Genomic DNA, 17,722 nt, shown 5'->3' with positions numbered 1-17,722 from the left:
TCTACTACTCAATGGCCTTGTCTATTAAAATAATACAAAAGTTGAAAAAGGGACATAATTTTGTAAAATTGCAAAACTGAGTTATGGAACCTGTACAATGCATATCAGCTCATGACAATGGACAAGTGTGTGAAGTTTTAATCCATTTCAATTACTAGGTACTGAGATATCAGCCTTACACACAAAAACTTAACCAACAAGAGCGCCGCCAAGCGGGGCAATATACGCCCGAAGGCTTACATCATAGGATGGGAGCAAAATTTTAAGAACTTGACTGTTGTAGCCCCAAAGGACTGGAACAACAAAAGGAAAACTTCAAAAAACAAATCTAAGTCAACAAAAAAAATATTCAAAGTCTACAAAAAAATCCTTATCAGGTACAGGTATGTAAAAATACACCTTAAAATTGGAGGTAACATCCATGTTGTACCACAGAAAAGTGGTCTCAGTTTTTCCCTATGGCCAATAATAAAAAAGTTTCAAAATAAGCTATTTATAGTAACATAAAAGGGAAGTAATTCAAAAAAATAATTATTGTAAGTACAAAAAAGAGATCTGCCAAATAAAAACAAGAGCACTGCAATGCAGAGCAATAAACACAAAGCAAAGTCATATATGACCTTTGACCCTTAAGTGTGACCTTGACCTTGAAGCGAGTCATCCGGAACATGCGCTCTGCACATTGTTACAATGTGGTGAACATTTCTGCCAAGTTTCTTTGAAATCCTTCCAGCAGTTCAAGAGTTACAGAGCAGACACGAAACAAACTGACATGACTTTTGACCCCTAAGTGTGACATTGACCTTGAAGCAAGTCATCCGGAACATGAGCTCTGCACGTAGTCTTGGTGTGGTGAACATTTGTGTCAAGTTTCTTTGAAATCTTTCAAGGGGTTCAAGAGTTACAGAGCGGACACGAAACAAAGTGATATGACCTTTGACTCCTAAGTGTGACCTTGACCTTGAAGCGAGACATCCAAAACATGCGCTCTGCACATCGTCTCGGTGTGGTGAACATTTGTGTAAAGTTTCCTTGAAATCCTTCAAGGGGTCCAAGAGTTACAGAGCGGACACGAAATTGCTAACAGACAGACAGACGGACGGACAGACGGACACCAGCGTCATAACATAATACGTCCCTTCGGGCGTATAAAAACTGCCAAGTCAAAAAAGGGGCATAATTTTGTGTGCACTGCATATCATATCATGACTGTGAACAAGGTGTGAAGTTTTAATCCATTCACATTAGTGGATCCAGAGATACCAGCTTACATACAAAAGCTTAACCAAAAACTTCTAAGTTGAAAAAGGGGAATAATTTCATAAAAAAAGCAAAATAGAGTTTTGGAACTTGTGCAATGTAAGTCATTTTATCACAGTAAATAAGTGTGTGAAGTTTTAATTCATTCCCATAAGTGGTTACTGAGACACCAGCTTACATACAAAAACTTGTTTAAAACCAAATTGTGACGCCTATGCAGACACAGACGCCAACACAATGAGTAAGTCCAATAGCGCTACCTATTCTTTGAACAGTTGAGCTAAAAACGCCCCAGTCAGGAATCATACCCAGTTAGCTCTAGCAATATTCAACTTCTTAACGTCACCGAGGAATACATACTCACCAGTCCAAATATAAAACTTTATAATTTTAGATGTAATATTTGGTAAAAATAACTAATTCTAATGTGTTTCCATATTAAACTTATAAGGCCTAAAAAAAAAATATGTTTGTTTCCTGTAACCCGACCGACCGTAAGTTTTTACCGCCGACCGCAATTTTTTTATGGGCTGAAATTCGAGATTCTGATCATATCTTTATTGATTATAGGGATTATTTAGTTGCACCAGACCTCGTCGCGCATAGTCACGAACATTCCTGGTTCTGTCGACATGAAACAACATGGCGAAAAGCCTGTTTGTCAGTAGACTCGAGGTTCCGGGTTTTCACCCGCGAAAATCGAGGATTTCTTTGATGCATATCGAGTTCAAAAGTTCTGCCCTAGTCAATCAAAATCTCGGTGAATTTCAATACTGTTCGCCGCCACAAGGGAAGTATGGCAGTGGGCGGAGCGTCATATACTAATTAGCTACTGACAGATGTCAATCACGCCACGCGCCGACTGACACGTGGTTATCTCGCGGTTTGTATTTAGTACTTCATTATGAAAGGTGTTTATTGATCAAGGTGTAAACGTTAATTGATAAACAATTCGTAGAAGAGCAGTCTATTATCATGTTTGTACCACTTGTTCAGGGGTCACGCTGTCGGTTGCACTTGAGCCATTTGCGACAAAAGATTAATTGTGGCCCCGAAAATCTCTAATTGGCAAAAACGGCCCGAAGCTATGTCTGTCTGCAAAACTATGAACTTTGCCTGTTACACAATGTTTACTGAACATAAGGAATCACTGTAGAAAAAAAACTTGTATGAACAACATCTGTTATTGAAAGGCGGGAGCAAATTTTCAACAATTTTATTTGATTAGTAATTTAATTTATACAGGCCTCGACCTTAGCGGTGGACCGTTGGACCGACGCCACCAAAATCGGCAGGTCCACTATCAAAAGTTGGGTAGACCGACTGTCAACCAATTTTCAGTCACGGTCTGCAAATAAAATAAATAGATACAGGAAATCAAATATACATCTACTAAACCTAGTCTGACGGGGCTCATCAGTCACTCTCTGAAACACACGTCTTAGTAACTAATATTTACATTTCACAACCCTAGATATCGGTTATTTTTTCTTCTTCAATAATTCATACTGAAAAAATATAACAATTTAATGTCATGAAGAACCCATCATTACGGAAACATTTATTTTATAAAAGATATGAGCCGCGCCATGAGAAAACCAACATAGTACGTTTGCTGTCTGGTCAGGATCTATGCTGAGAATAGAGGAACTATTAGCGAACCGCATGGATCATGACCTGACTGCGCCGATGCGCAGGCTGGTCTGGATCCATGCTGGTGGCAAATTCATCAGTCAATCCAAAAAAAAAAAAAACACACGTCCTAGTAACAAATATTTACAAGCCTAGATATCTGAAAATTCATACTGAAAAATATAAATATTTCCCTCCGACTTAATGTGTCATTAAAAAAACAATATTCACCAAATCTCATTCGAAAACATTTATTTCACAAATGATATATATGTAATGATTGGAATTTACGTGGAATGGCTTTCGGAAACACCAACAGTTAAAGGCACGAGTATTATTCAGTTGTAATAAAATCTCAATACAGCAGGAAAAAAACTCATGTATTTTAAGTATAAATTTTATTCTACTAACATGACTAATAATACTAATATTAATACGTTATATAAAACAAATAGACGGACGGACAAACATTCAGACAGGCAATAAAACGACAATTCCGACTTGGCAAATAGATCTGCAAAATAACGATTAACACTTTTGCATACCTTTGATGTTATTGTCATATATACCGTTATAATCCTATAAATATATTGTGTACAATGAAACCAATACTTGAGTTACCCTTCCGAAAGTTAAGATTGAGTGGGATTTATGAATATGACATTCGACTTCCACTCACACTCCCGCAAGGTCTACTCGAGGCCTACTTGAGTGATACTTACCCAAGTTTGAGTCAAGTGTGAGTTTGAGTGGCGACTATGAATATGGCCCAAAGTCAGGATAGCACGAATGAACTACTCCACCGATCGGGTGAGTGGTTTTTACGTGGTAACTTTACCAATTGAGTAATTACATCAGGCAAAAATTACCTGGATGACTGGAATTTACCCGCGAATCGTAAAAATATCAAAACGTCATGCTGGTAATTTTCCATTCCACAAGCACGTGCGCCCTGCGTAATACTTAATTTACATCGCAGTTACTTTTGACACAAAAAACGCGCGTAGTGCATTCATTTTTTAATATATTCGCTTCAGATATTCAACACCGCTTGAGAACTAATACAGTTTGAATTCTATAACAATTTTAATAAGATATCGACAGGAATGTAGGCAAAATTCTTTTAAACGATCAAATTTTCATATAATGTTTTGTAAAATTTCAAACAGCGCGATCTTGATTATTTATTTCCTTTTTAAAGTAAATAAACGGTACATACTATGGTAATAAAATTCAGACTTTTGACCAGAAAGTACAAAAAACACAATTAAAAATCTTAAATAATGAAAAAGCGGCAGCAATTTAAATACATGGAGTTAAAACGATTTTTTTGGCAAACAGATTTCTGTTAGCACGGCAGAATAGGTTACGTGACCTCATGAACGTAAATAGAAATGTGGTTTTAAAATGAGGCAGTATGATGTCGTTGCGATTTTTAATAAGTTTTAAATGAGTCTTCGTACATATATTTTTTGACGCAACACTTTGTTAGATATTCTTCTCAAACAATAATGTAAATTTCTTAAGGCAAATAGGTCAGTATCGTTCACGATCTGACACATTTACACGTCAGTTTATTCGGGATATTGCACATTCGCTTTTAAAACAAGAGGACCATGATGGTCCTGAATCGCTCACCTCTTCCTACATGACCTAGTTTTGAGTATGACATCGTTTTTTCTACTATTTGACATAGTGACCTAGTTATTGAGCTCAAGTGACCCAGTTTTCAACTTGACCTAGATATTATCAAGATAAAAATTCTGTCCAATTTTCATGAAGATCCATTGAAAAATATGGTCTCTAGAGAGGTCACAAGGTTTTTCTATTATCTGACCTATTGACCTAGTTTTCGAAGGTATGTGACCCTGTTTTGAATTTTATCTAGATATCATCAAGGTGAACATTCTCACTAATTTTCAAGAAGATCTCATGAAAAATATGGCCTCTAGAGAGGTCACAAGGTTTTTCTACTTTTATATCTACTGGCCTAGTTTTTGACCGCACGTGACCCAGTTTCGAAACTGACCTAGATATCATCAAGGTGAACATTCAGAGCAATTTTCATGAAGATCCATTGAAAAATATGGCCTCTAGAGAGGTCACAAGGTTTTTCTATTATTTGACCTACTGACCTAGTTTTTAATGGCACGTGACCCATTTTCGAACTTGACCTAGATATCATCAAGGTGAACATTCTAACCAATTTTGATGAAGATCTCATGAAATATATGGCCTTTAGGGAGGTCACAAGGTTTTTCTATTTTTAGACCTACTGACCTAGTTTTTGACCCCACGTGACCCAGTTTCGAACTTGACCTAGATATCATCAAGATGAACATTCAGACCAACTTTCATACAGATCCCATGAAAAATATGGCCTTTAGAGAGGTCACAAGGTTTTTCTATTATCTGACCTACTGACCTAGTTTTTGATGGCACATGACCCAGTTTCGAACTTGACCTAGATATCATCAAGGTGAACGTTCTGACCAATTTTCATGAAGATCTTGTGAAATATATGGCCTCTAGAGAGGTCACAAGGTTTTTCTATTTTTAGACCTACTGACCTAGTTTTTGACAGCACGTGACCCAATTTCGAACTTGACCTAGATATCATCAAGGTGAACATTCTGACCAATTTCCATGAAGATCTTGTGAAATATATGGCCTCTAGAGAGGTCACAAGGTTTTTCTATTTTTAGACCTACTGACCTAGTTTTTGATGGCACGTGACCCAGTTTCGAACTTGACCTAGATATCATCAAGATGAACATTCTGACCAACTTTCATAAAGATCCCACAAAAAATGTGACCTCTAGAGTGGTCACAAGCAAAAGTTTACGGACGGACGCACGCACGCACGGACGACGGACACCGCGCGATCACAAAAGCTCACCTTGTCACTTTGTGACAGGTGAGCTAAAAATTAAAGAAAAAACTTTTTTACTGATTTCTTCTCAACAATTAAAGGAATCGAGAAAGTACGATCAGACAGTGATGTGTCACATGGCGCGAAAACATGACGTATTGCAATGACAATCTCGTGGAAACTATACCGCTTTGATCTCCACTGCAGATGCCACAATAACCGACACACTTCTTTTAGCTCTTTGAGGGGGTGTTAATTGATGATGAAAACGAGGTCAATTACTTAGTTTATCATCAGAATGATTACCGATAATTGTTGATGTTTTTTTTTCACTTTCAACACTGGTGCTGACTGTGTCCATATTTTGGGACACTTTTCAAAATAATTATTTTTCGGGATAACAGATTGCTACAGTCTTCCATTTTTAATTATTTAGAAATAAGTCCTGTTTCTTTGAGTCATATGAAGTTATGACGTCTACAGCATCACAATTTATGAGATAGAATTGGAGGTCCACTAAAGTCTGAGCAGGTCTACTAGATTTTAGCAGTTGGTGAACCTGCTGGCAACTGCTGAAGAAAGTTAAGGTTGAGACCTGATTAGGCAGTTAATTGGCGATAATAAGGTTACTAAACACTGAAATGTTCTGACACCTACTAAAAAAAAAATTAAAAAAAAAAAAAAAATACCCTACCTACCGACCCCCATTTTTTTCAGCATGTTACAGGAAACAAACATATTTTTTTTTTATGCCTAATCTGTCTGTAACGAAGTTTCAAGGCCTTCGTAACAAATATAGCAATAACTTTCAGTTATCTAAAAAAAACATTCTTTATTGTCGTACAATCTGGAGGTCAGTGCCTTTAAAAGTAACTCCTGATGTCATCAGCATAAATAAAATATACAGTTAAATTCTTTCTCCCCCACTTGGTACCTCAACACGTTAAAAATATTGTACATGCATAATGCTATATAAAAGTGCATTAACCCCTGTGCATCACGTTGTTTTCAAATTCTACAAAAGATGTCAGAATTAATATATTTCAATTTTTAGCCTCACTCATTTAATAATGCTATTATAATAATAACCTATTTCCAAGGTTCTAAACTGCATTTCAATTAAGTAAAAATTCTATATATATAGAAGTTTTGATTATGACTAAATGTTGACAAAACATTATGAACACACATAACAATAAGATAAAGAAAAAATTTCAAAGCAACTGTTTTGAATAATGCAGAGCTGATGATCGCTGTTTTAGCTCAGGGCCTCCGCTGGGCCTTATAAAGTTGTAGCCTCTTTTTGAAAGAAAGTGCCAAAATGAATTTGAATTGATGAAATTTGGCCACATTTCAATAAAATTATTGTAGCCACTTTAAAAAATCTGTAGCCAGTTCATTGAATTTGTAGCATAAAATCTGGCTACATTGGCAAATGGCAGAGGGGGCCCTGTAGCTGAAATGGACACTAATTTCATATTTTTTTGTAGATGTTTTTTTTCACACAGAATGAATAGTGCCACAAAATAAAACATACATAAAATTTACAGTCTAATAAATGTGACATGTCTCCCTTAAAAGGCCTGATTTACAATAGCTTAATTCATAGGAAAGATATGAAAATGTCATCAAGTGTTACCACCATGTCATCAAGTTTTACCAATACTTGATTACTTCACAAAGGGGTTGTTTTGTAAACACAGGGCAGCATCATCACAAAAAATGTAAATACAGTCCTGTGAAACAGTGATTTTCATCCACACAAAAACAAATCCAAATGATCCAGATGAAACCATTGAATGAATAATGACTAAATAAAGCAGTTATTGCTTTGTCCAGAAACTGGTCCTGTCCGGATACTAGTTCGTAAACATTTTTTTGCGTGTATAAAGGTGTTTATTTATTTACCTTATATGTGTGTCATTGTTATTTATTTGTGATTCATATATATGTAAGTTGGGATCAAAAGCTCACTAGAACTTGTGTTTCTTATTTACTTGATTTGACATGATAAGCTGCTATATTGAATACAATTGATAGTGCAATATTTACAAGTAACTGGGTCCTTGATTTTTATGTTTTTGTTGGTATTAACGTTGCACCGAGTCACTGACACAATTCATAAGGTAACTTTCCAGCTTTGATGGTGGAGGAAGACCCCAGGTGACCCTCCGTTCAGAATTTCATCATGAGCTGCATGAGTGGGCACATGGATAGAACCATCGAAAGCCTACTGGATGCCCCTTGGTCCTAGTCTAAATAATGAGACCTTGAGTAGATCGATTTTATATTTTGATATTTTATGTTGTCTACCTAGAGGAGGCGGACATCGACAAATCAAAAATATATAACGATATTCAATTCTCGAGTACAATTATTTGGACTACATTGGTCCTTTATAGACAACGCTCGGTCACCCCATAACACTGTTGGTTAGTCTACATTTGTCTATATTGTTCACAGGGGCATTTAAAGCCACAATCTGCAGGGCAGTTAACCCACAATCTGTTAATAAATGTGATAATGTGTAAGAAAATGATGCACAAATTATTGACCATATTGACATTAAGGATAAATCCCATTTTCCGGTATTACCGTAAATAGGGTCAGGGGGGTTGGCGAGATTAACCGATATAAAGACCGTGTACAATATCAGCGATTATTTTTGCCAAAAGGTAAGGATTTAGGAAATGGAAATACTATTCTACTATTTTTGAGTAAAAATAATTTTTTACTTTGAAAAATGCGAATAATTTCACACCTTCGGTATCGAGCCACGGAAGTGGCTGTGTAGAATAAAAGATAAAATTTCAAAATAAAGTAAACTTTGAGGATATTTTTGCTACATCTTAATTACAACAATGTTTAACGATAATCTGCAATACTTTTTTATTCATTTTCTTTGTTTAAAACTTGAAAAAATGATAATCTAAACACTACCGCCATGTAGCGTAATGGCTGATACCCCCCTCACCGTAAAACCAGGAACGGACGTTTATCCATAATGTCGATATCGAGAATACCATAGGAAGCAGACTGTCCCTTGACAACTCTTGAGTACCTTTATAAGTTTTAAATCATTAAAGCATAGTTCTATTCTTCCCATCAATATGAACTCAAAGTTACTATTAAACACAGAGGAAAATAAAGTTTAAAATAAAATTATGAGTCATTTTTAGTGGGTACGAAGTGTCACGGGACGAACCGATTTCTCCCGTAAGTTTTACCTCTAATCTTACAATTTTGGCTATACCTACATATTTGACATCAAATATCATTTTATCATTATAAATATATATGCTTCAGGTTACGAAACGTGTATATGTGCGGCGACATACCTTGTTTTCTCACTGGCATTCTTGAAATTTCCGAGATAATTTGCATGCGAAAGTTCACACCCACTTTTTTAGTTCAGCTGCACAGATAACTTTAAAGTTGTCGTGCAGAAAACTAAACGTATTTCTTCAACAAAATGTCTTCTCACACAAATGCAAAGTAAATAAATTTAAAATGTTCAGCATAATATTTTAAAACTTAGCCAGAAAAGTAGGCCATCCGAAATTTCATTTCAATATGGCGAACGGCAAAATAGATTAGGTCACGTGACTAGGGACAAGCTATTTAAAATGTTTGAAAAACAAATTTCAAACAATATTACTGTCACAAGATTAAAATAGTATGATATAGATAACCAAATACTAAAATTATATTGATTATATATAAAATTGAAACATGGTTGCTTTCTGTGCACTGGTATTTAAATTCATTCTAAATATAAACCGCTCCCTTTATACAGGTGTGCCTCAAAACTATTGACACCTGGCGGTAAATTTTGAATTAAGAGGCACTGTACAATCAAAATCCCCTTGATCAAAATCCCCTACACTGAAAAATGACAGGGTGTTACAAAATCCCCTTCATACTTTTGCAGGGGGTATCATAATCCCCTCTGTGATTTTTACTTATTTCATCAAGTTCAAATACAACTATATACATCTTAAAAGTCTATTGCATAAAGCACGTAAATACAATGCCTTTAGCAAACATAATATAATTTGGAGAACTGATATCTATATATCTATAATGTTAACCACAGAGGGGATAATGATACCTCCTGCAAATGTGCGAAGGGGATTTTGTAACACCCAGTCATTTTTCAGTGGAGGGGATTTTGATCAAGGGGATTTTGATATACATTCATTTATTTCTACAAGAAAATGAAAAAAAAAGTGTTTTATTATCTATAGAAAATATGCTATACATAGACCTGTGTTATATATGTGGATGATAAGATGGCATTATTATCATATTGTAACAATATTTATTTGATAATAATTAGCGAGGATGTAAATTTCGGCCACTTTCACCCAGTGGCGTTGTACAGGCGTAGAAACGTGGCTGATATTAGGCATTTCGGCTTGGTTTAAAAACTTTATCTAAAACAGTTTGCTTAAAGTCAGTTCATTCTAATATATTGACACAAAGAGCTAAAAAAACAAATAGCTATAAAAATAAATTATACTCCTTTGATTGACAGAATAGATATTTCGAAATTGCCATGAAACACCGAGTAGATTACGATTTGCAATGCAAATATTTTCGATTTTTCGTCTCGTCATCATAAGAAATTTCGATTATGCTTTCGTTCCGTTAACGTTCCTTTTTCACAGATCAAATCGTAATGCGACGTCGGCATCGAGAGTTTTAGAATCCTAATCTAAATCCAGGTCATGACACTCGATATTCGAACACACTCTGACGCTGAAATATACATGTTAAAGGATATACGGATATTATAGTCTCGCCAGCACCGTCCGATCAGGTGAAGATTTTATTGCCAGACTGTTGCCGTTTCTATGAATTCTCTATCACCGAAATGTCAGATTTCAGACATCGGGACCGACCAGTACCGAAGACTAGTGTTGTTGGAAAAAGAAAAAAGAAAAAGAGAATTTATACAAGTAGTGATTGTCTGTCACTGCGCATGTCTTATTCAGTTTCCTATTTTGTTCCTGCAAATGATTAACGTTAGCCCTTAACAACTACAATTGTTCTTGCCATCGCTTGCTTTTATCTAAGTATATTAACATCTGCAAACATGGACAGTGATTTACAAAATCTCTTGAACTTGAAGATAAAACCAGAATTAACTAGATATGCTTTTGAGAAAAGTGAATGTCTCCCACAACTGCCTCTATGAAAAACGTCTAGTTTCTCTAGATGGTTTAGACGAGTGGATCCAATTAGATGGTCTGGATGAGTGGATCCAATCAGTAATTCAAGGGCCATAAATCAAAAGTGCCTTGACGGATTTGGCTAGTTATCGAACTTGGCTAAGGTCTTATGGCCAAACACATTTTCTTCAAGTTTGGTGAAGATCGGATGGGAAATGTTCGACTATAAGAGCGGATAAAAGTAAAATGTCGGATTTTTCGGTAATTCAAGGGCCGTAGCTCCAAAACGCCTGGACCGATTTGGCTAGTTATCGAACTTGGCCGAGGTCTCATGGTCAAACACATTTTGTTCAAGTATGGTGAAGATCGGATGAGAAATGTTCGACTTAGAGTGCGGACAAGAGTAAAAAGGCTGATTTTTCGATAATTCAAGGGCCGTAACTCTAAAATGCCTGGACCGATTTGGCTAGTTATCGAACTTGGTCGAGGTCTTATAGTCAAACACATTTTGTTCAAGTTTGGTGAAGATTGGATAGGAAATGTTCGACTTAGAGTGCGGACAAGAGTAAAAAGGCTGATTTTTGGTAATTCAAGGGCCATAACTCCAAAATGCCTGGACCGATTTGGCTAGTTATCGAACTTGGCCGAGGTCTTATAGTCAAACACATTTTGTTCAAGTTTGGTGAAGATTGGATGAGAAATGTTCGACTTAGAGTGCGGACAAGAGTAAAAAGGCTGATTTTTGGTAATTCAAGGGCCATAACTCCAAAATGCCTGGACCGATTTGGCTAGTTATCGAACTTGGCCGAGGTCTTATAGTCAAACACATTTTGTTCAAGTTTGGTGAAGATTGGATGAGAAATGTTCGACTTAGAGTGCGGAAAAGAGTAAAAAGGCCGATTTTTGGTAATTCAAGGGCCATAACTCCAAGACGCCTGGACCGATTTGGCTAGTTATCGAACTTGGCCGAGGTCTTATGGTCAAACACATTTTGTTTAAGTTTGGTGAAAATCGGATGAGAAATGTTCGACTTAGAGTGCGGACAAGCTTTGTGACAGACACAGACACAGACACACACGCACACGCACACGCACACGCACACGCACACGCACACACAGACTGGAGTAAATCAATATGTTTCCCACACCACTGTGTGGTGGGAGACATAATAAAGTACAAAATTTTAAATCATGTCAACATACACACTGCTATATTTGTATCAGTGTGAGAGGGATTGTGTTCTTTGAACTTGGCTATTTCTTTTAAATATTTATTCTTGTTTCTTACACAGTCAGTAATATCCGGTCAAGGCCTTATATTATTAGAAGGCTTCTTATTGTATTTCATCGAAATGAACAACATCTAATTAATACTGCCACACTGCCATCACGACAGTGTTCCAGGATAAGGACGAACCACATCTCGGCGAATAGGCACCTGCCTTACGATGCCGAGCTGTTTCTAGTAGCGATAGAACTGTATTCTCATAACTTGTTCATCTGAACTGCCACTGACTTCCAGAAAGCTCTAGATGACGACCAAGAACGCTTGGTGACGTTGGAAAGACAACTGATATCTAGGAAGACAAGATAAATGGTTGGGTTGCACTGGCAACCAGTCCGTATAATTTCTATAAGGAGACAACCAAGAGACTGCTACGATAACAAAGGAACGTCAACGTCAATACCCAAGGGACTTCCGAGATGGTGTTGTGGTAGGCTGCTGATCCCAACAGGACATATAACATGGAACGTACAGAGTTCTGCAGAAGGTTATGCAGCAAATATTTGTCGCTGATTCATCGGGCATAGAGTGACTCTCGGCTGCGTTATCATTAGAGACAACGCGCAGCTGTACTAGGAGGAAGACAACCAGACTGATTTCTAACAACAGTTCTTTTCAAAAACAGTACTTTCTTTTACATGGAGACAGTGTTTATTTTAGCAGCACAGAAGCAGTCTCGAGGTGTATTACACTGACTGATGTGGTGAGCAAAATATTACGAATCGCCCTAGCTATGCCTATCATCGACCAAGAAGACGAAGAAAGCAAAGTAACGCACTAACTTTGAAGCGGAGGTCAGACGTTCAGTCTTCGGAAGGATCAGCAATATTTCCAAGGCCGTTCTTGGAGTAGGATTCATGAAATAAAGATTATCCAATCCTATCCACTGAGATTAGAGGTGGGAAAGGAAGCCCAGTTCGAATTGAGTAGGACGTCTCCCTGGTATTTTCTGACTCGTGTACAATACAGTCTCAAGGTAGTAGGCTAGAAAGGTGCAAGGGGCAAGGAAATCAAATGAGGAGACAGAAATTGTTGCTAGTCCAAAACAAACGATTTCCTGGAAATATGTTTGACTTGGACGTGGACAGTTTCTGTACACATCCCTTCTAGTAGGAGAAGAACCTTCATTAAGGATAATTGTACATGTATATGCATTCAAGAACAAAACTACCAGGAAGACAGGAAAGTCTCAAGTACAAGCTTGCACCTGGTTGAAATTGAAAACATACCAGCTTAAATATGATCTCTAGCAATACAAACAGCTAGCTAGACTGAAAGGATAGGATTAGCGCAGCTATGTGACCGATTAAATTTGAAGATAAACAAGTGAATGAAATTCATCCTTAACTACTACATGTTAAACAAGTCTTTTTTTTTTTTCAGACGAAAAGAAGTTATGACGTCTGGAGCGCAGTCAGAAAGAAGTTGAATACTTCAGCAGCAAAGTTCGTGCAGAGCCAAACAGATTGACGTATATGTTATTGAGGGACTATCGAAATAGAAGTTTCCCTGGGTCTTCATAGATGAAAAATTTGGAAAGACTAATACGGAAGTTAATGAAAATAATGTGCTGCTAGTCATAGAATCTACGTATAACGCTACAATTGTAATACCAAACATTTGTGCCTTGTAATCATATGTTCTAAAAATACGAGAAAAGACACCGCTAAAACCCTGCTGTTTGTGGTCTGCAGTTCGTATAGAAGGAAAACTTGATGGAAAAATTACATTGGACATAAATGCAAGCATTTTGCCAAACGATGGTAGTTAAATGTCAAAATTTTTGGAGAATAAAAGAAGCAAGGTTATCGGGTGACAGTAGTCAGTTGGAAGGGGTAATAGTTGTAGTATCTCATGTTGCTGTTTCAAACAATATGCTACCTACAATGTAATAAGACCCAAAATCATCATAATAACCTTACGGTCCCTTTGTTCTGAACAACTGAAAAAGATCATGTAACAAAGTGTTGCAGTGGCAGTTTATGGAGAATTAAACTGCATATCCCGTATAACTACATTTATGTTGAAAGGAGCATTTTGACGGTTAAATGCAAAAAATTTTAAAAGGAATAGTACTGACACTGTCATCCGAAGGCAACAGCTGCATTTCTCGTTTTTACAAATGAACACCTGCAACAATGTTACATTAATAATCTCTATAGAGCGAACGTGAGTTTCCACTTTTTACTTTGATAGAAACATCAAAAGTTACACACAGAAAGGGCCATTAAGTAAGATTTTTTAATGGACTATAGTAAGAAAAAAAGGTAGTATCTGGCTCAACAATGTTATTTCAAACTCATTAACAGCCTAACAATTTCTATGTTGGAGCTACTGGAAATTCATGTGTGAAACGTTACACGAAGCTAAATCAAGTAAAGTTTTTTGATTATGAAAACAGTCGCCAATGTTACAACATAACTAATATGGTATGAGGAAGTTAGAATTCAGTGTGAACGTCAACTTCGACGTGAGTATAACAAACAAATGTATTGGAGGTCTGCAACATCGAAAAGGCAAGAACTACATCAAAAGGCATATGACGGGCTTTATACAGCATCGATTAGTCAGATATGTTAGGAAAGTTCAAGGCGTGTGAAGACTCACTTTCTGAAAAGTAACAAACAGCCTGGTAGAGATGCTATGCACACTGTGTTCCTTAGATGTTCATAATAGTGTATTTGTTTTACTTTGTGTAGATGTCATTCATTTACATATGCATACATAAACCATTTTGGAGAAGCTGCGTCCTTGGAACGTGACTTACTTGCTGGGGGTGTGTCTTTGTTATCAACAAATATTTGCAGAGATGAATAAAATTGCCATAGTCCTTCACTAGCATCTGACTGTATGACAAGACAACAAAGTTACAAATGCATTTATCTGTTTTATTGAAGAGTAAAAGGTAACTTCTTAAAACTAGAGTTATGTCACACACAGTTAGCAAAGTTGGTTTTGAGATCAAAACAGGAAGGAAGTGGTCCACGGAACAGGCTGCTGAACATGCTGAAAGTAGTCTGATTCACTGACATATTCTTTGAAAAACGGCAAACTGGCCCGAAAAGGCATATGCCATTTGAATAAAGTGATCGTCAATGGTACAAGGGGAGATAAAAATAACAGAAGATGTGAATGTACAAAGTTCGAGCAGATGTCTCTCTAAAAAGATGTCCGAAGTTGAAACTACCAGAAAGAAAATTGCATTGGCAAGAGTTATGAAACCATTTCAGTTGAACCTTGATCTATACACCCACACCAGGAAAGATAAGTTTTAACTTGTTAAGAGTATCAAAACTATCCGATATGTTGAAGGGAAGGGTCCATCTCACATTTCATGTTATTTTGCTTTTAAACAGCCCCAGTGCAAGATCGTTACAGAAGCCTTGACCAGGTGCTTTGAAACTGAAGTGATAGTTGGCGAATAATTTTCTTCCCCGGGAAAGAAAATACAAAACTACATCTGCCAGTAGTACCAGCTTGCTCCAAGAAGCTAGTAGCTGGAAAATGCGGGTCGATCTAGAGAGGAAATTGGCGTGCCCGATGTTGTCCAACTAAATTTGCGAGCAGGTATAGGTTTATGGTGAAGGATGATATAAGTCGAGTTGACTGCCTCTTTAGAAGAAAGAACAGAGCAAAAGATGGTTATGCATCAGGAACTGGCAGAAGAGTACATAAACCGTGGATAGAAAACCGGGATGTTTTCGGTAAACGTAGAAAGAATAGAGTTTACTGCATTGACAATCTGAAGAGTATTTGAAGAATCGGGCATTATAGAATATCAAGAAATTCTGAGAGAGCGTCCATTTGGCCTTGACAACGATGAAATGAATCGCAAAGGCCATCACAGAGGAGCAGAGTCTAATATGTCCGGCCATCCAGATTGTTCCGGGATAAAACATGAGCGGGCGTCGGATCGGCATGTGGCTGGTATCTTAACATGTTTAAGTACATCTAGATTTCATTTGCAAATCAACACTTATAGCACTTCCCTTTTACCCCTTTATATCTCACAGTGCGTAGCATCGCATTAATCTAAAAGATATAATAAATTGTGAAAGATTCTTTTTTTTCGGAGGTTTTGAAGTTAAGTATATTTACTATATTATTATACCGTGGATGGTTCTGCTCGTCTCGGATTGGCATCATTCAATCCCTTCAGCAGCTAGTTTTTGACTAGCGACGTTATGTGATGTGGCCGCTTGCTTCTGAAAATATGAAGAAACATAGAAACTGGTAATGTTCTGATTATCAAAAAATGAAGGATAGAATTCCGAATAATGACATAAGCAGACTTCGACTGTACCCAACTGGGGTTTTCCTCCACCATTGAAATATGACCTCTAGTGGACAAGAAGAGGTTTATTAAGATCCAACCAAAGATGTGATTTCTAGTGTTATGACCTAGTTTTCACACCAAGATGACTAAGACTCGAACTTGAACAAGATTTCGTAAACCAGCTTTTAAGTAATTCAGTAAAACCATGTGGCCTCCATTCAGAGATTAAAAAATTCTTCCTATGAATTCCGCCACTGGACATAAATTTCATACAGAAAAAGCGTCTTGCCTTGTTTCCTGTAGACCCATTCAAAACCGGACCTCTGTTGTTAACCATGCGACGTACTTTACCCATACGGACCAATATCAATATGTGCCCTATATTTTCAAGATATAATGTAGATCAGACATAAATGTGGCATCAAGTGTTAACAATGTTTTTTCCTGTTATTTCAACTTATTTGATCTAATGACCTTTTGTTTGACACCGGATGACACAGTTTAAAGTTGACCTAGATTTCATAACCTAGTTTCTGAACCAACACGACCCAGTTTTGAACTCGGCCTAGATTTAATAACAACAAACATTTAGACAAACTTTCAGGTAGAAATTTTCCTATAATTGCGACCTAGGGACCTAGTTTTTGACCAAAACTGACCTAATTTCATTCTTAGCCTAGGTTTTGTAATGAATATCATTCTTGCCCTAGTTCTAGTGAAAGGTGTGGCCTGCATAGTGGTAACAATTAGCTTTTATGATTGGTCCCAAATGACATATTTGCTAACTTGATGCTATATATATACTATATTCTGACCAGGTTTCATGTCTAGCAGATAGAAGGGTGGCTTTTGGGCTGTAATGACATATAGTGACCTAATTTTTTATCCCAGATTACCAGGTTTCGATCCAGAACTTACTAAGTTATTGTCCAAGATTTCATGACTATTTTCTTGCCACCCAGTCAAAAATGTGTTATAAATAGTGCTAATAAGGTTTTCATATTATCTGAACAAGTGGCCTATTTTTTACCAAAGATGACCAAGTTCCAATTTTATAAAGCCAATCATTAATATTCTGCCAAAGTGCGAATGGGCTAAAACTGATACTATAACAATGTTAACACTAAAATGTTTGATGGCGGACACAAAGACAAACACCTCAAATATTCAAAGTGCAGGCCTTCAATACTTACTACGACACATATCAAAATACCAACACTGACA

At 36.8% G+C, this 17,722-nt stretch overlaps 1 protein-coding gene across 4 annotated transcripts in view; it reads right to left on the bottom strand.

The window, feature by feature from the left end:
* LOC123554341 (disks large homolog 2-like) overlaps positions 1–9,341 on the bottom strand; it is a 179,997-nt gene extending 170,656 nt beyond the window's left edge. For all 4 annotated transcript variants that reach the window (XM_053548156.1, XM_053548159.1, XM_053548157.1 and 1 more), the window contains exon 1: positions 9,103–9,341. In XM_053548156.1, coding sequence (XP_053404131.1) covers positions 9,103–9,148 — 46 coding nt within the window. In that variant the 5' untranslated portion in view covers positions 9,149–9,341. The remainder of the gene's footprint in view (positions 1–9,102) is intronic.
* Between the last annotated feature and the right edge of the window lie 8,381 nt (positions 9,342–17,722).

The sequence above is a fragment of the Mercenaria mercenaria genome, chromosome 7 (genome assembly GCF_021730395.1).
Source record: "Mercenaria mercenaria strain notata chromosome 7, MADL_Memer_1, whole genome shotgun sequence".
NCBI lineage: Eukaryota > Metazoa > Mollusca > Bivalvia > Venerida > Veneridae > Mercenaria > Mercenaria mercenaria.
The sequence above is the reverse complement of the archived record's forward strand: the minus strand, read 5'-3'. Positions and strand labels throughout refer to the sequence as shown.